The 17,378-nt window shown below is 33.1% G+C and overlaps 1 protein-coding gene across 1 annotated transcript in view; it reads left to right on the forward strand.

The window, feature by feature from the left end:
- WDR27 (WD repeat domain 27) overlaps positions 1–17,378 on the forward strand; it is a 123,743-nt gene that overhangs the window by 16,645 nt on the left and 89,720 nt on the right. Inside the window, exons 13-18 of the mRNA XM_074578256.1 lie at positions 945–1,023; positions 1,561–1,632; positions 2,852–2,955; positions 5,855–5,944; positions 11,796–11,917; positions 12,512–12,645. Of these exons, the coding sequence (XP_074434357.1) occupies positions 945–1,023; positions 1,561–1,632; positions 2,852–2,955; positions 5,855–5,944; positions 11,796–11,917; positions 12,512–12,645 (601 nt within the window). The remainder of the gene's footprint in view (positions 1–944; positions 1,024–1,560; positions 1,633–2,851; positions 2,956–5,854; positions 5,945–11,795; positions 11,918–12,511; positions 12,646–17,378) is intronic.

Below are 17,378 nucleotides of genomic sequence, written 5' to 3' on the forward strand. Positions count from 1 at the left end.
TTGATGAATTTGTTGGGCCTGTTAGAATGTCAAAGTATGTACCTTTAGTGTTGTATGATATTCCAAGAGTGCATCTGCAGCGTTGTAGCTAGAATTCCAGGCTGCTTTGGACATCCAGCACCTATGTCTGTACTACCCTTGGTGACACGCCGCACTCAGACAGATTAGGTGCTGTAAGGAAATCATATGATCTCTGATGGTGAGTGGTACTGGGAGCTTCCCAAGAAGGACCCTTTTCTGCCTCATCGCTACATAAAGAGAAGGAATAGCTGGTGGGAGCTGAAGGAGCTTCTGTCCTCGGCATAGGTAAATGTGCCCAGGAGATGACTCCCAATGCACATGAAGATTTTTCCTGGGAATATCGACAAAATTTCCCCCTTTACACCATTTATTTAATTAGGTTGTTTCTGCTGCTATGAAATGCTCATATTTAATTTTGGGCTGGAGGCTGCCCTTCAGGCTTCTTAGTACAGCAGTGTGAATGCAGACATTGTTAATGACTTAAAACACATAAAAACCCAGACATTTCTCTAACCACTAACCAGTTTGTTAATGATCTGTAAATGTATTCCATATTCCAAATATAAAGTGTGAATATATTATAGCTAGTGCATATAAAGTCTAAGCATAAAATAGGCAACTGCAAAACACACTTGTGAATCAATGATGAAACAAGTTCCTCAGAACAATATTCTTGTTAATTCAAAGTTTAAAGAAGTTCCTACTCATCGATATTATTGGAGGACAGATGTTATGCAATGTAACAGTTCATATTTCTTTCCTTTTCTCAGTAATCATTATTTTAGGGTGATTGGTCATAAATGTATTTTGTGACATAAGGAGACACCAAATATTTCTACTGTGTCAGCTTCACTGTCTACCTTAACTCTAAGAATATAGTGTTAAAAAAACGTTTTAATGAAAATTAAATTATTTTGCTATAGGAGTGAAAAGCACAGTGAAAGATCAGCCATTGGTTTTCCATAATAAAATTAAATCATCAGGTTATACAGCAGCTCCACAGTGAGTAGATACATTACTATTTTGCCTCTTTTATTGGTATGTGATATTTTGTCACATAATAGAGCCATATAGTCTCATGACTGTGAAATCAATGACCCGTGAAAAACAGATATGATATTATCAAAGAAAATAATTTTTAAAATATGTTGTAAAACAAAATCCTCATAGCTTCTGGTCACTGTTCAACATCTTTTCAAAACCTATATTAGGCATCCTTTCTCTTTCATACAATTAAACTCTTTTTGTTTCTTCAGCTTGCAAAAAGAAATGTTTGAGAACTTTATATGAATGGATTTTGACCTTCAGAATACATTATCCAACAAATAATTCACACAAAGCAAAACTTAGGTGCAAACTTGAGCGTTAGATCATTAGAAAGTTATCTTGTTGTCAATGTGTACGTTATCTTACCTACTGACATTACTAGTAGACATAAATAGTAAGAAGGAAGTAGGATTGTTTTTTGTTTGAAAGAAACTATTTCTGTCATGAAACATTTAATGTTACATATAGAAGAGTCTGTGTTCTCTCCTGTAGAATGACCATGTTTTCTCCAAATAATAACCTGAAGAAAAAAGAGGTATCAAAGTGGAAGACCACTTGTAAACAGTAGGTAATCTAGCAACTCCATTAGAGGAGGAACAAATTAAAATTAAGATGAATACAGTTATATTGGAAATATAGTTTGCAGCTGCTTCTCTCATTGGAACTTTTTAGTTAGGAGTATAACTGAAACTAAAAGGCTTTGTAAATTTGCTATAAAATGACTGCAGCAAGTGATTCAGATTATCAGACTATCAATTAAATTTGAGTAAGTCTTACACATAAAAGAAAATACACACATCTATTTTCTTAGGTTTTTGTTGGTAGGAAGAAGAACAGATGCTAAATATGGTTGGAAGCATAGTCCCGACGTTCTTAAGCTGGAATTCTAGTCAGAAAAATAACTGAATGTGGCACAGGGAGACTTAGTGTTTTCAGATCATGTGCCTCACTCACCCCTAAAATCATGTTATCTTAAGCTAATGCAAGCTTACTCTAATGGATTTAAACAGAGTATGCATAACGGTACTATTGGACAGTGGATTCATCATCACTGTGGACACAAAGAATTAATGTTTTTTTAGAGCTGGCACTTTCACGTTTCTTGGTGCGGTATTTTACACACATTTTTTTCTCATTATTATTATTATATAGAGTCTTTGTTCTATGAAGTACAAACATAAAATTTAAGAATGATTAAATCCATCATTTTTCTCTTTTTATAAAACCATTTTGTAAACAATTAATAGCTCAAGACTAAATTTTTGTAATCCTTGCACACATAGGCAAGCCTTCAGATGAGCACTTCAGATAATTTCTAGATTGGTTTGCACTATTTTATGATAGATTAAGCTACTTAGTACTTCAAGTTTTGTCTGGTTTTTTTTTTGTATCTTGTTAAATAGGTTATCAGTGTAATTCTTATTTTTACATACAGAGATATTTTTCATACCGCATATTGCCACAACAAGGTAGAGTTCGCATTCTTTAAATATTTTTATTAGATAGGTATGCAACTTAAGTTTCATTTATATGTACAAGTCCATATTAACTCTTGATCTTATGAATTCATAATGGTTGGTGATAGGAGTAATTTAGGTATGACAATTTAAAATTCATTCTGCCTCTTATTTTGGATTTAGCATAAGTTTTCCAGGAAATATTTATATAAAGATGTTTAGAATAGCTCCCAAAGCACATGTATTTCATAATTGCAATGAAAATGTATCATGGGCTTAAATATCTTAATATTTTTCCTCTCTTTCTCTTTTTTCCTTCTTTGAAGAAAAAATAAAGAATATCCATTGGAAAGCTATCCTCCAGTCAAATATGAGAAAGAGATATCTGTTACATGTAAATCAACCCCAATTTGTTGCATTGAGTATTCTGGTATGTACAGGCTTTATAAAATGTACTGTTGCATCACTGTGCAGAAAGAAAACCAAAATTTGTGTGACATGCTTTATTAAGACCGGGTATTTACTAGGTAAATTCCCAGAAAACTTTCTGGCAATATCATATATGTTTGATCATAATTTTTTAACTTGCAAAACCATGCAAGCTGCTAACACGTATGCAAAAGGATTCTAATTCTTCTCTGATTTTACATCTTCTATCCTTTTGGATTTATTGTATGACTTTCCCACTAGAACTTGAATATTAGTAGTCTAATCAGTAGTCTTTCACTAAGGAATTTATTTTCTGAGACATTTACTTAGTGTCATTAGGGTGTATTAAAAGCTGAAGTTCTGTTTAAAAATAATCAAAATACTCCTATTTCTTATGTAAAGATTATTCCACTTTATATATTAAAATATAAAAAAAGAATTCTTCCATATAACCTAAAGAAATGCTTCATGGCTTTGGAGAAGTGAGTCTTGTAATAGGTTTAGTCATTTCCAATCTATATAAATATACAGAAACAACTTAGATTACCAGTCAAATGTATTAGCAAGTATATAATTATGTCAATGTACACTCTGCAAACCACAATACTTCCAAAGTATTTTAAAATGTATATCTTTATAAATATTTTGGGGACAAGCACAACTTTCATCTTCCAGAAATAAAAGGAATTAGACACAATCAGTAACTTTTCTAAAATATATTCCAGCCATCTCCGTGTTCCCTAGAGAACGGGAAGAAATTATTTTCATGGCTACTGCAAGAAAATGGTTGCAGAGAGCTTATTTCTAGGAATGTTATGTGCACTTAAAACTAAATGTCTTTTTTAGCAAAGAAAAGCTTTGCTATAGTTTCGATAATACATTTTAAGTACAAATCCTCTTTTACTTACACAGAAGAAAGAACATCTTTCTCTGTCTTTATCTCTGTCTCTCGCACACACACGCATGCACACACGGGCTTAAGCAACCACAGTTTAGCAAAACAAGGTTTAGCAAAACTTGCAGAGATTTTTTTTCTTGGAGTAAAAAAATCATGTTATTGTAAGGTTTTAAAGGGTGTTCTGTTGTTGTTGTAGTCTGTGTTGACCAGATGGTTCCTAGCTTTACACTATCTTTTGGGTTGCAAATTTGCAACTTGGAATTGAAGCTTGGAGCAGTATTTCAAGTGATCTTTGTGAAGTATGAATTACAATAATTAATATTATGTGCATCTTTAAACATAGTTGAAAAAAAATTAAATAGAAAACTTAAGTAAAACTTAAGAGGTTTTAAAGTTGCATTACTAAGTTAATGCACACCTTAGATTTATCAAACATCCTTTTGTAGTATTGGAAGTGTTATGAGTTATAACTTGTGGATCTGTTAGAAAACAGTTTTCTTCAGGATTTGAGATGATGTTCCATTAAACAAGCCTCCAAAATTCTATGCAAAATTATTTTCTCTCTTTCTGTATGCACAAGAAGGTTTATGTATTGTTAATTATGTTAATTATGTATGTATGTCTTACTTTATATCACTGACCAGATATACTTACCAAGTAGCTCTCATGCTGAAAATCCATACTGTCAAAACTTTAGGAAAAGTGGGGGAAATCTGCAGAAGAGCACCACCCTTTACCTCAAAGACTTCATACTTTTGAGTTTGTGGGGCATGCATTTTTTGGAATATTTTGTCCAGGACTACTTATCTTATTTTTGTGATGAAAATATTTAACAGCATTATCCAGTATGTGCAATTACTAGTACCTGGAGAAAAAGTCGACTGAAATACAGCTTTTCAGATAAAATGAAAAATATTTTCATAAAGTAGTTCTTTGCCAGTTTAGTATACTGGTGCATTTAACTGGTAATGAAAAAAGTTTCTGGAATGCCTCTTCTTAGCATATACGTGTACCCCATTGTGTGTCCCACTTAAAAGTAGCTTATAGCAGATGACTCTCAGAGATTAGAAATATGGATCTCTTATCTGTTTATATTGCCATAATGTGGGAAAAAGATGTGTTGTGGAACATAGTATTCTGAACCTGCAATGTAGATGGTTCTTGGACAATGGATAGCAATGTCTAATGTTGGTGAGTCAAGCATGACTTTAATTTCCTCTCCCTTTGTAAACATGCTCAGGAGGTGTATAAAGGGGGTGTTCAGGTGGTACCTTTTTAAAAATACTTTTCACAGTGAACCTAGTAGCACTGATTTGAATTCTGCGCTTCATTTCCTTACTTTCACTGCGATCTTCTCTTCCTCCACCATGTCTTATTTTTTCCCATTCGTTCATTTATCTGCTCTTTTTACTTTTAATTTTTTCAGGAAAAGTTTTTGAGCAGTTAGATTTCACGAATCACTGCCATTATGTAGACATTAAGGGAGTCTATCCTGTCACTGTGTGCCCCTCACTGATTACTAATGTAAATGAACAATCTGAATGAACTTGGATAGTTTTTAGGAGTACCTTATGAAGGAAATTCATCGTCTTTGAGAAGTGATCCAGAATGACTAATATGTGCTTTTCATTCTAATATATAAGAAAAGATGATATAACTTTAATAAGAAAATATAAAAAAATTAGTGTAAGGAGATAGATTTAAATGACTGCTAAAAAATTCTGCACTTAAATTTTGTAGCACTATTTTTGTGAAAAGTTAATTTCTACCTTGTGATGAATAACTGTTTTGAGAATATATCAGGACAAGAAATTAGTTGTGTAAAAATTCATACCAAATTTTGCCATATGAGTTTGTGATGTTCATACAAAATACATAGAAAATATGAATTTTTGGTGTGTGTTTTGTTGTAGTGACATGTGTGATTTTTATGATTAAAAGAAACAGCATATTAGGTCCTTGTTGCTTTCAAATATAAATCATTAGACGCTCGTCTTTACAGGGGATGGAGAGATGCTGGCTTGTGGCCTGGCTGACAAGGCTGTACTGATATTCAATTCCAACCTCACCAATACATATAATGTTTTTGCAGGTAAATTTATGAATTAAATTATGAAAGAAATAGTACATAATTGATTTTAACCTGAAATAGCATAGTAATTAAAAGATTCCGATTTCATCACCTTGAGAAGAATGGGTGAGAGGGAATACTGCTGATTCAAAATGTAGAGTTATTTCTCTGGTTGGTTAATTTTTGTTATGGAATTAAACTGCCTACCAGGCTTTCCCATTTCTCAGTTTTCTGGGAGGTAAATAGTAGTGTATCATGATATATATTGCAATCTGCATTGCATATGTATATTACGATAGTGAAATAGAAACAATGAAGACAATATACTATAATGACAATGCATATGTATATTGCAGTAATATATTGTAACAGATTATTAACTAAAAAATTGACTGCAATGACTTGGCAACAAATGTGTTTGGTTTGTAGCTCCAGACTTCTAAAGAACAACTATTTTAAAAAAAAGGGACTATTCCTATGGAGAAATCCATATCTGCAAAAATGTTTGCATGTGCAAATATATGTGCATTACTTAAAATTGCAAATGAGCCTTAAAAAAAAATGAATTCTAAATTTCTATAAGAACTATTTGTCTGTTAAATTTGTAATAGTAGTAAATGTTATGATTTAAAATTCATATAGCAGGACTGATTTACTGTGGAACTTCATAATGGAAGAGGACTGTTATTTACTAGCAGGCCTTAGCAAGTATAAAAGTAGACTATTTTAAGTTATTGTAGAAAATTATTTCTAAGTAAAAATCTCTGATAACTGATTTCTGAAAACTGGGGGGTTTTTTGAGTAATTTTCATTTTATTTTGTGGAAGCAACTGTGGCACTGTGACAACTAATGGAGGTAACATTATTGATATTTTTCTCTTTGTGAGAAAATTGATGAAAATATACCTTGTGGGCAGGGTAGTGAGGTCTTTTTTTTTACACAATAGCAAGTTCATAAACTTTAAAAAAAATTTGCTTCATGTATCACTGACTAATTTGAGCAAATGCATAGTGCAAGTTACATAAACTGCAGGGAGGAATAGTGTCTTGAGGTTTTATTGATGTATTATTGTCATAGGTTTGTTCTTTAGGTAGCACTGGAATAAAAGCAGTGATTTTGTCCAAAGGGACACCATGTTTCTGGAATATATTAAACATTGTTTTAGAAGGTCAGGATTTCTAAAAATGTAATTAACCAAAAGAGATAAAAGTTCTGTATTTCCTTCCTGTACTTGTTACAAACATCTGTAAAAATAATGATACAGTACTGCTACAGTATTTGTTACACAGTAGTTTAACAAATTTGTTCTCAGGGAATTCAGTGTTTCTTCAGATTATTAAGACATCTTTCTTAAGTAATTGGAAGAAGGTAAGATGTAAATGATTTTCAGGAACTTTAAAGCCTTTTTTTTTTTTGATAGCAGGGCTAAGCTGAACATAAAGTAGCACACAAATATTGCAAAATTATTCCATGAGGCTATAAATGATCATTGTACAGTATGTGTTCTGTAGCTGTTCTTTGCAGTTTGTCTTTTGCATCACAAATCCAGCTTCTCTTTATGTGAACCACTATCAAGAAGTTAGGCTGTTTTTACTTCAATGTATATAGAGATTATGTGCTGCAGAAAGTGACATTTGAATCCTGTGAAATACTCTTTTTTGGATGTTTTTTTCACTGGAGTTTGTTTTTATTCAGGCTTCATTGATTTTGGACAGGTAGTAGCTGGGTTTTATCTTTGTGTCCTCTGAGGAGAAGATACGAATTTCATTGACTGTGTTGCAGCCATACTGCCATATATTTGCTACATACTAAATAATATCAAAGGAATGGTTTGATACAGGCAATAAAAGAAAACATAGATTTTAATAAGAAAAAAATTCATTGAAAGCAGGGGAAAAAAGTTTAGAATTTAGAGGTTTCTAAATTTGAAAGAAAATCGTTTATGTTACTCTGTAAATCATGAAGGAAACAGTATTTAGGTTTTGACACATTAACAAAAGGCTTTGGTTTTCTATGAAGTAAAATTAAATATTATGATTTTATAAGATGTATTTTAAGATGTGTTGCTTAACATACAGAATTCAAATTCCTGTGCTAATTCAACATTCAGAGCTCCCTAAAATACTGCAGTAGTCTGCAAAAGCAGGCTAATTTACTGTGATGAGAAGAGTAACCTGCAACAAACTTCATGATACTACAGAGAAGCTTTTTCTGGTTACAGTAGTTAAGGTGTCAAGTACTAGTTCTTTTTCTTGCTTGAAAATTTTTTTGATTTATTACTAAATTCTTCTTCTGACAATTGGCTTTGTTCTATTCGTTTTCTTAGGTTTTGCTCTACTGTCTAATTTATTTCACTGGTACCTTTTGTTCTTTATTCTATGTCTTTTTTATGATGCATAGTCTGAAAAGTAGTGTAAACCACGTTCTACTTCACGCCCTTCAGGTAACATAAGAATGCAACTTGTGCAGGTAGTTCTTTTCAAAAGGAACATAAATGTGAAATTGTCAGATACTGTACTATAGGGGAGTAGGAACCATAAACCATCAGTTACGTGCTTATTTCATTCATGTAATTCTTCTGTACAGTTCAGATTATCATGAAATCACCTATTTATTTTCTACTTTAAATGCCTTTGGTTTTGAAGTGTCATAATAAAAGTATTTTCATTAAAACCCATGAAGCATTACTCTTATTCAGAGCTGCAATCAATGGTAACGTAAAACTTTCCTTTTTCAAGAAATGGCAATGATATCTCTTCTGTTAAAAAATTTCAAGGCAGCATTAACATCTGAATATAGCTGATTATCAAAAATCTTATTTTTATAATGCACCATCAGAGAGGAGTGGTATAACAACAGCTATTTTGCTATAAGCCTAATTTATTCGTTTTTGTTCCCTGAAGTGCTCAGTTACACTTTTAAGTAGTTCTGCATTCCTCTTCAGTGTTGGCTCTTCAGGTGTCTGTGTCCTGTAGTGAAGTGCAGGTAATATTGGCCAGCTTTAAAAGAGTTACAGCCAGCAGGGCCTCTTTGAAGAAGTATTTTTCAAAACTTCTCAATGTGCTTCAGGACTGGGGAACCCTGAGTAATGCCTGTTTTGAAGCTTACTGGCCTCTTGCAAGCCAGCTGGCATCTCCTTCACTGTGCTTTGGGATTGGGGGATCTGGAATGCAGAGATTCTTACGCTTTTTGCATGGTTCTTCCAATTTTCCAAACCTCAGATTTTCCTAAAGTTTCTCATGTTCCTTACCACTTTGGAAAACTGTTTTGTGTATTCTGGTAAGTTGTTTTTGTTTTCTTTAATGCAGATAATTCAAGGATTCCAAATGGTTTTACAAAACCAAAGCCTGCAAATAAATCTTTGTGCTGAGAATAAAATAAGTGTAGTAATTACATATATACTTATCCAGTACCTATGCAGTTTTCTGGTGAAAATTCTACAGGTCTTTGGTAACTGAGAATTAAAATATCTTGTTTAGAAGCCTTTTTATAGATATAGGTTATCGAAGAAGATTGTAATTGCTGAGATAAATTGATTAGCCTTTCTGTAATTTAAAGCAGTCAATTTTTTTTTTTTATATAAAACTTCAGTTGACTAAAGAGAGAATGTGCACAAGAGGGCAGCATAAGAACTTTGAATTTTTTAAGTATAGGTGAAATTCATCAGACTTCATCTGGAAAAATTAGAATAATGCGGGCCAAAGTTTGTTAATTTTGTTTGACATATTTTCTTCTGTTTTGACCTTTTTGATCACCTTCAATATAATTTTAGATCAAATTAATAATTTTAGCTTCTGGATGATGTTTCTGGCTTTTGAAGTTCTTTCCTTGTAGTTTTCCAATTTGTTTTTAACCGTGTGACACCAAACTGGAAAGTCTGTTTCTATTAACTGGAGATGATAATACTTTAAACTATGATTTTTAAACAGGTAGTTACATTTTTTTAATCTAATGAGATGGTCTTGCAGAAGCTGCTGTAGTGCAACGTTCATTGTGTTTTTACAAAAAACAGCTAGCTCAGTAATAAAAGCCCAATGGATAAAATAAAATATTGCAACTATTTGCAAGGTCTTAAGTGTTTTCTGGATCATGTTTAATATAAAATTTCATTCTAATATAATACTCAGATTTTTTTGAGTAACACTGTATCTTTTCTTAAATTGAATTTCAAGGATATTTCTTGAAAATGCTCTTCCAATAACTTTCAAAAACTAGGGTCAGAATTGTCATCATCTGTAGATAAATTAGATTGGTCATTCTTTTGTACCTGCTTATATTTTGTGTTTTAACACACTGAACTTCGTCAAAGTCAGGTGTTCTGTTGCTGGGACTTCTACAATAAGTACTTATTTGCCATAGCTATGGTGAGTTCCTTTATTGCATTACGTGATAAAATCCTTCTGGATCTCATTAGCCTTGCCTTCCTTCCTTTTAAAGCAGCATCTAATCAATTACATTGTCTTCTTCTAGAATATATGCCACTTTGCAGCTCTGTAAAATCAGTTTCTAAGCACTTGAAGTTAAGCATCCAAAATGAAGTTCATATGAAGCCTGACTCAGATCTTGAAGGCCTTCAATGCTAGAGTAACCATCCTGGGATTCAGGATTTTTCTCTGGGATGAATCTTCCTGCACCAGTACATTTCTTGCAGGCCCATGACAAAAAATAAACCAGTCTTTAAAAGCTCCAGTGTGGTAACTTCAGGTTTTCTGGACTTTCAACCCTCTGTTGTTAGAGATGAGCAGAGATGAAGCCATCTAGAATGAAACACTCAGGACAGCTTATTAGTCAGAGTGAAATAGGACATGTTCATCAACACTGGGCTAGATGCCAGGTTTTGGACCTCTCCGTGAGCCGAATACTGGCTAACAATCAGATGCAGAGAGCTGTGGTCTTGCATGATGACCATCCTATTTTGCCACTTGGGTACAGTAGCAAGTCACAGGGCTCTGGACCTTCACCATCCCAGCTGCACTTTGAAATATTTGGTAGCCATGTTGTCAGTGATGGTTGTTTTCTTCATTCTATTGCCTCAATATCCCTCTTTGGGTAGTCTTCTTCAGACTAATGTTTGGACCTCTGTCCATCAGAAGACATTGTTTCCAGACCTTAGAAACATTAGGAGCTGATTGTCAAACTTCTATTTTCTGTGGAGTTTTTTGCCACAATTTGGAATAATTTTAATCCAATTCAGCACTTCGCTCTGAGACAGTCAGTATTTAATGAAAAAGATCAGAAATACAACTTAGCAGAAAGACTTACTTTTAACAACAACCTTATAACCACTTCTGTGCTTCCGATTCAGTTTGGTGTGGAGATAGAATTTTTTAATATTACGGTGACAGTAAAGTGCTGTGAATGTGTTTTTGTTGTTTACTTAAAGTAAGTTTGTTTCTTTGTTATATATTTGTTTAGAACTGTTTTATAGTTCTAGTTGAGTCAAATCTGAATTGACAAAAGCTGAAGAAAATTTAGATACTAGTTTTTATTCTTTTAGAATGTGAATGTCTGTAAAAGATAAATGTGTCTTGTATATTTGTTATAACATTTTCTTACAAACTCCCTTACAGCAACAGATGCAATGTCATACAAATGCGTATGAGATTTCAGGTAGAATAACTTGGTATTTCTCTAACCTTATTTAATTTAGTGAATCTTAATTATTAATCAGGCATTTTTCTATAGTTTTTGGTGGAAGAAAAAATCAGTAACTGGTTTACTGTTACCAGTTTTAATCCAAGCATTTGAAGCCACTATTTAAAATTTGCTTTAATATTGTGTATAATTATATTAAAAAATATTATTAACTCTAGAGAAATGTATAAATGCAAGAAATAAGCTTTATGATATTTCCATTATGATTTTTATTAGGTCATGATGGTGCAGTTAACTCTGTTGGCTGGAGTCACGACAAGAAGTGGTTAGTTTCTGCATCAGAAGACAGAACTTTAAGGGTCTGGTCAGTCTGCAAGAATGAACCTGCCTTAATTCTGGTAATTATAAACTCTTGTCAGTTTGGTTCACAGGGGATGGTGTTTTGCATTTTTACCTACTTCTATTTTAGCAGCTCTGTAGAAGGAACATATGGCCTGATTTTCAGAGCTACTGAGTGGTGGTGATTCAAACTGATACTATGATCTGGGTGACCTCCGTTGACTTCAAAATGGGCTTTTATCATGACAATTTATGAAAAGAAAATATCCAGTCTTGGTAGACAAAACTAGCAGGCATGTCTGAAAGTTTTGGTTTTATTGTCTGCTCTGTGTATTCTATTTTCATTGTCTCAGTTCTGCTTGCCTGTATAATTACTCCCCCATTCAAATGTAAGTTTAGAGTATGAAGACAGATTGTATTAGATTCAACTGACTAGAAATACTATAAGCTTTACTGACAACTACTTTAAGTGGAACTAAGACTTTAGTTTGAGTTTAATAGATGTGAAAAGTAGGAAGGGCCACTATGTAGTAGATTAACCTCCTGCGTTATGGTTAGGATACCAAGGAGACTATGCTTTAACACCAGGAATCTCAGATAAAAAATATTCAGTGTCTTCAAATGCGTTCTTAATAATTTACTTTGTATTTTAGGGCAAAGAGAAGTTCCTTAAGACTGTACGCTTTGCGCAGTTTTATTTTATAGATGCATTTATATTGCTGTGTTGTGGATCTGAATTTCATCTATTAAGTTTCCATCTAGACACAACCAAGGATGACCTCAAACGGTGAGTAAAATTTCTCATTAATAGTCCAGTGAAAGTACTTGTACTGTTTGATCTGAGATTTTTTGGGTTGTGAGGCGGTATGGGGTAGAGGGCAAGAATATTAACAGAAGAAAAAAATTCAGATTTTACAAACAGTAAAAACTAATTGTAAAAATATTTCGGTTCTGGCATAATAGAAAAATAATTGAAATGTCAAATAATTTTTTATAGTGCATACCTTATCTGGTGCAAATACAGTTTTACTATTACTGTTACCATTTGGGACATTCTGACCTTTACCTTCTGCCTGGTTACATCTTAGTGTGAATTAATGTACAAAATTACATTTGAGAAGCTGTTGCAATTCTTTCTCTCATGGGAATATTTCTATGTACTTTTCCTTTCAGAGGCTCCAACATGCTGTGCCTGTTTTCTTCCTTCTCTGTCAAGTAGAAGTAGATCACTCTCATAATTGCCACTGACTTTCCAACTCTTTTATTGTACTTAATTACTTTTCTTATTATCCTATTTTGTCCCTATATTTCTTCATTGTTAGGCATCATTCCTTCTGATGTGGAATCAATTCTTTTATCAAGTGTCTGATATACCTTTTCTGTTCTTTTAGTTTATAATTAGAGCTAAAACTGTCCCTGTATCCTTTTACTAAGTTTCTCTGCTCTTCATTTTATTTTGCTGGTTTCCAGCAGAATTTGCGTATATAAAACTTTATTATAATATATATATATGAATGTATATATGTATATGTTTAGATGTAATAGCATTTAAAAAACTCTTGAAGATATATTTTTCTTTGTCTGATATTATGACTTTATATTTTGAGTTCATTTCCCAGCATTTCTTTCTTTTATGGAATACTGCATCACGCCTTTTTTTTCTCACAACTCTTTAATCCTGCCTTCTGAGTCAAATTTGGAAGAATGCTTGCATAGAACTGATTCAAAAAGGTGCTCGATCTAACCCCAAAGCACGCTTTATACCCTTAATTAGAAGGATGTGGCAATGCAGTCTGGCTAACCAATAGATTGCTACTGCATTTCAGGGGTGAAGAAGGTACAATGAGAAATCATATCACTGTTTCTATGTGCAGAGTTTCCAAAGAGCTCCTTGTAAGTCTTAACTAAGCATCACAGCAACTTAATTAAATGGTTAAATAGTGATTCTGTTTTAAAGGTGAAACTGAGAAGTGGAAATAAGAAAAAAAAATGTTGTATTCCTTATTGGCTTATTTAAATATATCCTAATTTACAAATGCCATAGAGGAGATTTATTGCAGTTCTGGGAACAGAATAGAGATCTCCTGACTTCTGCTTCTATGATTAGTCTCAAAATGATTCACAACCTAAAAAAAAGTATTTACCTTTTCCAAAATTGCTAACTATTGAATTTCCACTCTCATCAGCAGTTGTGCATACTGATATGAAGTGTAACAATTTGCTTCTCAGTTTATTTTTTTTAATTCTTAATTACTTTTAAGTCACGTAAGAATTTGAGCTGAACAAAACATCTATGAGTTGTTATCTCACTTTTATGGTTTTATGTATTGTTTTAAATATCAGCATGAGCAATTTGAAATGAGTTTAACAGGATAAAATTGTGTTCCAGCAACAGAAACAATGCATTTTAAAGCCTTTATATTTATAGCTGGTTGTAGTAATCATACATACAGTAAGGGAAGTAATGATAAAATACCTACTCTGATGAAATGAGAAACTATACCAGGACATATTATAGATGGATAAAGCAAAAGCCATGGTAAGTGGGTTTAAAACTTAGCATGCTAATGATACATAAGAGAGTGTTCATTTCAGGTACTTCTGGAAAGTTAATGTTCAACTTCTTAAGTAAATGGGTTGCACAGACCTGATCCAGCAGCTTGGTTCCTTTGAGAATGGAAACTAGATGAGAAGTACATAACTCATAACAACATTCTAACAGCAACCATCTCTAAATGCTTTTAATTTTCCCATGTTTATCTTTTCTTATGCCTAAGATTCATTACGTCGGGTCAGCGAATGACATCCACTCTCCTCTGTAGTGTAAGAGAGAATATTTTTCAGTTATGATGAATTCTAAGCATTCCAGAAGATGAAGTGATTCTTTTCCTTTTCATGTAGCTGTTTTTCTTACTTTACTGAACTCCAGGCTGTGTCTGGAAAGGTATAATGGGACTACTGTTTGAAGATAATTTTTTACAGTGCATATAAATATGTTTTTAATAGCCTGAAACCTTATGATCTGTTATACTGATGATGATTGTGGTCTGTCAATTACTTTCGACTTTGTCATGTGTAGCCATGTTCCTTGAAATTTTAAAAGTCAGATCCACATCAAGCTGGTTTTGGGTGTTTTTGGGAGTTTTATTTAGGTGCCTATTCATCTTCTGGTTTTAGCATAGTAACACACTTCCATGCATTGAAGTTTTTTTGTGTGTCATCAAAATATTTCTACTGTACCCTGAAAAACGCTTTCAGTGAAGGACACATCAGTCTCTCAATCTTTGCAGGAAGTGTTTGTATCTTAAAATCTGGTTTTATATTTTATTTCTGAAGATATACCATTCTGCGGAAAATAACTATATATTGTAAATGTATGCCCCAAAAATTATTACATGCCCATACCTTATCCCAAGATGTATACTTGGGATCTATCTTATATACCAAGTATGTGGGATATAAGAGATGACAGAGGCTGGTCACTTACACTGTTGTCAGAGTTATAACGATTGAAGACATTAAAGGAGGATGGAATTGTAGTTTTGAGTATATCAAACAAATATGACTTTATTTGGATACCTGATCTCTAGGATTGTCAGCTGAGATTATGTGCTGTGCATAGAATTGGAGACCTGGAAAAAATGTAGTAAGGAGATACTGTTCATCCATTTCTTTGCCTCTATCAACAAGCCTTACTGTGGCTTGAGGAGGTGTTGGTCTAATTTAGACAAATTTAGGGTGCACTTATGCTACAGGAGCCTGTCCAGTTGACTTATGCGATGGAATTTTGCTTATATTCACTTCACACTCTTGGTCTTTATCTGTGCATCATTTTCTCGGGCTTGTAGCATTTTGTAATAGCTGAAAACAACCTCACAACTGTTTGTGACAGTGTGTTCCTATTGGAAATCTTGCAACAAAGGAATTATCTTTGCTAATGACAGACTGTCAAATTTATCCATGGAAAGTGGTCAGATCTGAGATAGAGTTCTTGATCTAGTTGTATATAATCTTGTTTTCGGAACTTGCTTCTGATAGGAAAATAAAAATCTTTCCTTTCGAAGATTTCTTATCTTATTTGTTATTATCTTCTTCTTCTTACTTACAAAGTAACCCGTGTTATATTCACAAAAATCTGTTGTTTTTCTGCAGACAAAAGCACGGTTATTTTGTTAAACGCACCTTACTGATTAGATATTACAACTTTAAAACTTTTCCTTTGTGTGCTCTTCACATGTTTATCTTGATAAACATTACAACACCTTCTGGCCTTTACTGGATTAATTAATCTGATTAATTCCTCAAGAACAAGCCCTTTGTAAGATATAGAACAATCTCTTCTATAGCAAACAGGAAATTATGTTAACTTAAGATGTAGATTTTGCACTTTTGCTTATGTTTCAACATACAGTTTTATTCTCAAAGTCTGTTCTTGTATATTACAAGTGAGAGGCATTTAAGCTTTTGTTTTGTGTCTGTTTGAATTATGTAATACCTTTCTTCAACAACCTGATTACCTACCTTCTGTGTTGCCTGTTAATTCTTAGTTTATGGAGGTATTAGTAAAGCAATAAAAAGGTAACCCAAATTGTTATATAAACTGTAATCTCTAAAAGGCAAGAACTAACGTACAGTCTCTAGCTGAGTGTATCCACAATGCCTGGCTGAATTCTAGTTGACTTGCACTTTGACTTGAATGTCTATAGGACATGTGGCAAATGCATTGTGTCCAAAAAATATAAGGTCTTAAATATAGTAAAGTTCCTCTTTTTTTTTTTTTTTTTTTTTTTTTTTTCCTTTGTTACTTTGGTTCAGTTTTCTCCTAACTTGTACTTGACAAATCTCAGTTTACTGTTGGTTGAAGATTTGCTTTCTAGGTGAAATTCTACCATCTGGGAAACACCCTGTCATGTGTTTAGCTATGTAGCAGATTGTACTGTAGAAGAGAGATACTTCAGCTAATTCAAAACAATTGTTCTTGCATTTGGGAGCAATCTGTTTCATTAAGCCTCTTCTAGCAGGGTAAATTAGACCAGAGGAAGCTTCATGCTGCCTTCATTAGATTGTTCAGCTTGTTTAAAGTTAGCTTGGATATCTTTACCCCAAAATGGAGATAAATCAGTTGTTCCTGAAGTCTAGAACAGTTTATTCTTGTAGTTTAATTGAATAAAATACTTCCGGAATCCACAAATGGATCTTGGATTAAATTGCAAAATACTTCAGTTTACCTTCTGCTTCACCATCACCGCTGAGGTAGCTCTAATGTCTACCTGGAAAAGCTCAGCAGATCATTGTTTAAGAGTGACAAAGAAAGGCAAAAGCAAATCATTAACCATTTTTCTTTTGAAATGATCCAGCTGATAAATGTATTGCTTTTGTCAAATGATCTGTTCTGCAAACTTTTAGCATTGTCGGAAAGAAACAGTAATTATTCCTACAAGTGTGTCACATGTGAACTTTTGTATTGTCTTTAGACAGACATGCAAAAAGGGAAGTATAACAGTTACATTGGAATTATTT

Source organism: Larus michahellis, chromosome 3 (assembly GCF_964199755.1).
Source record: "Larus michahellis chromosome 3, bLarMic1.1, whole genome shotgun sequence".
Lineage (NCBI taxonomy): Eukaryota > Metazoa > Chordata > Aves > Charadriiformes > Laridae > Larus > Larus michahellis.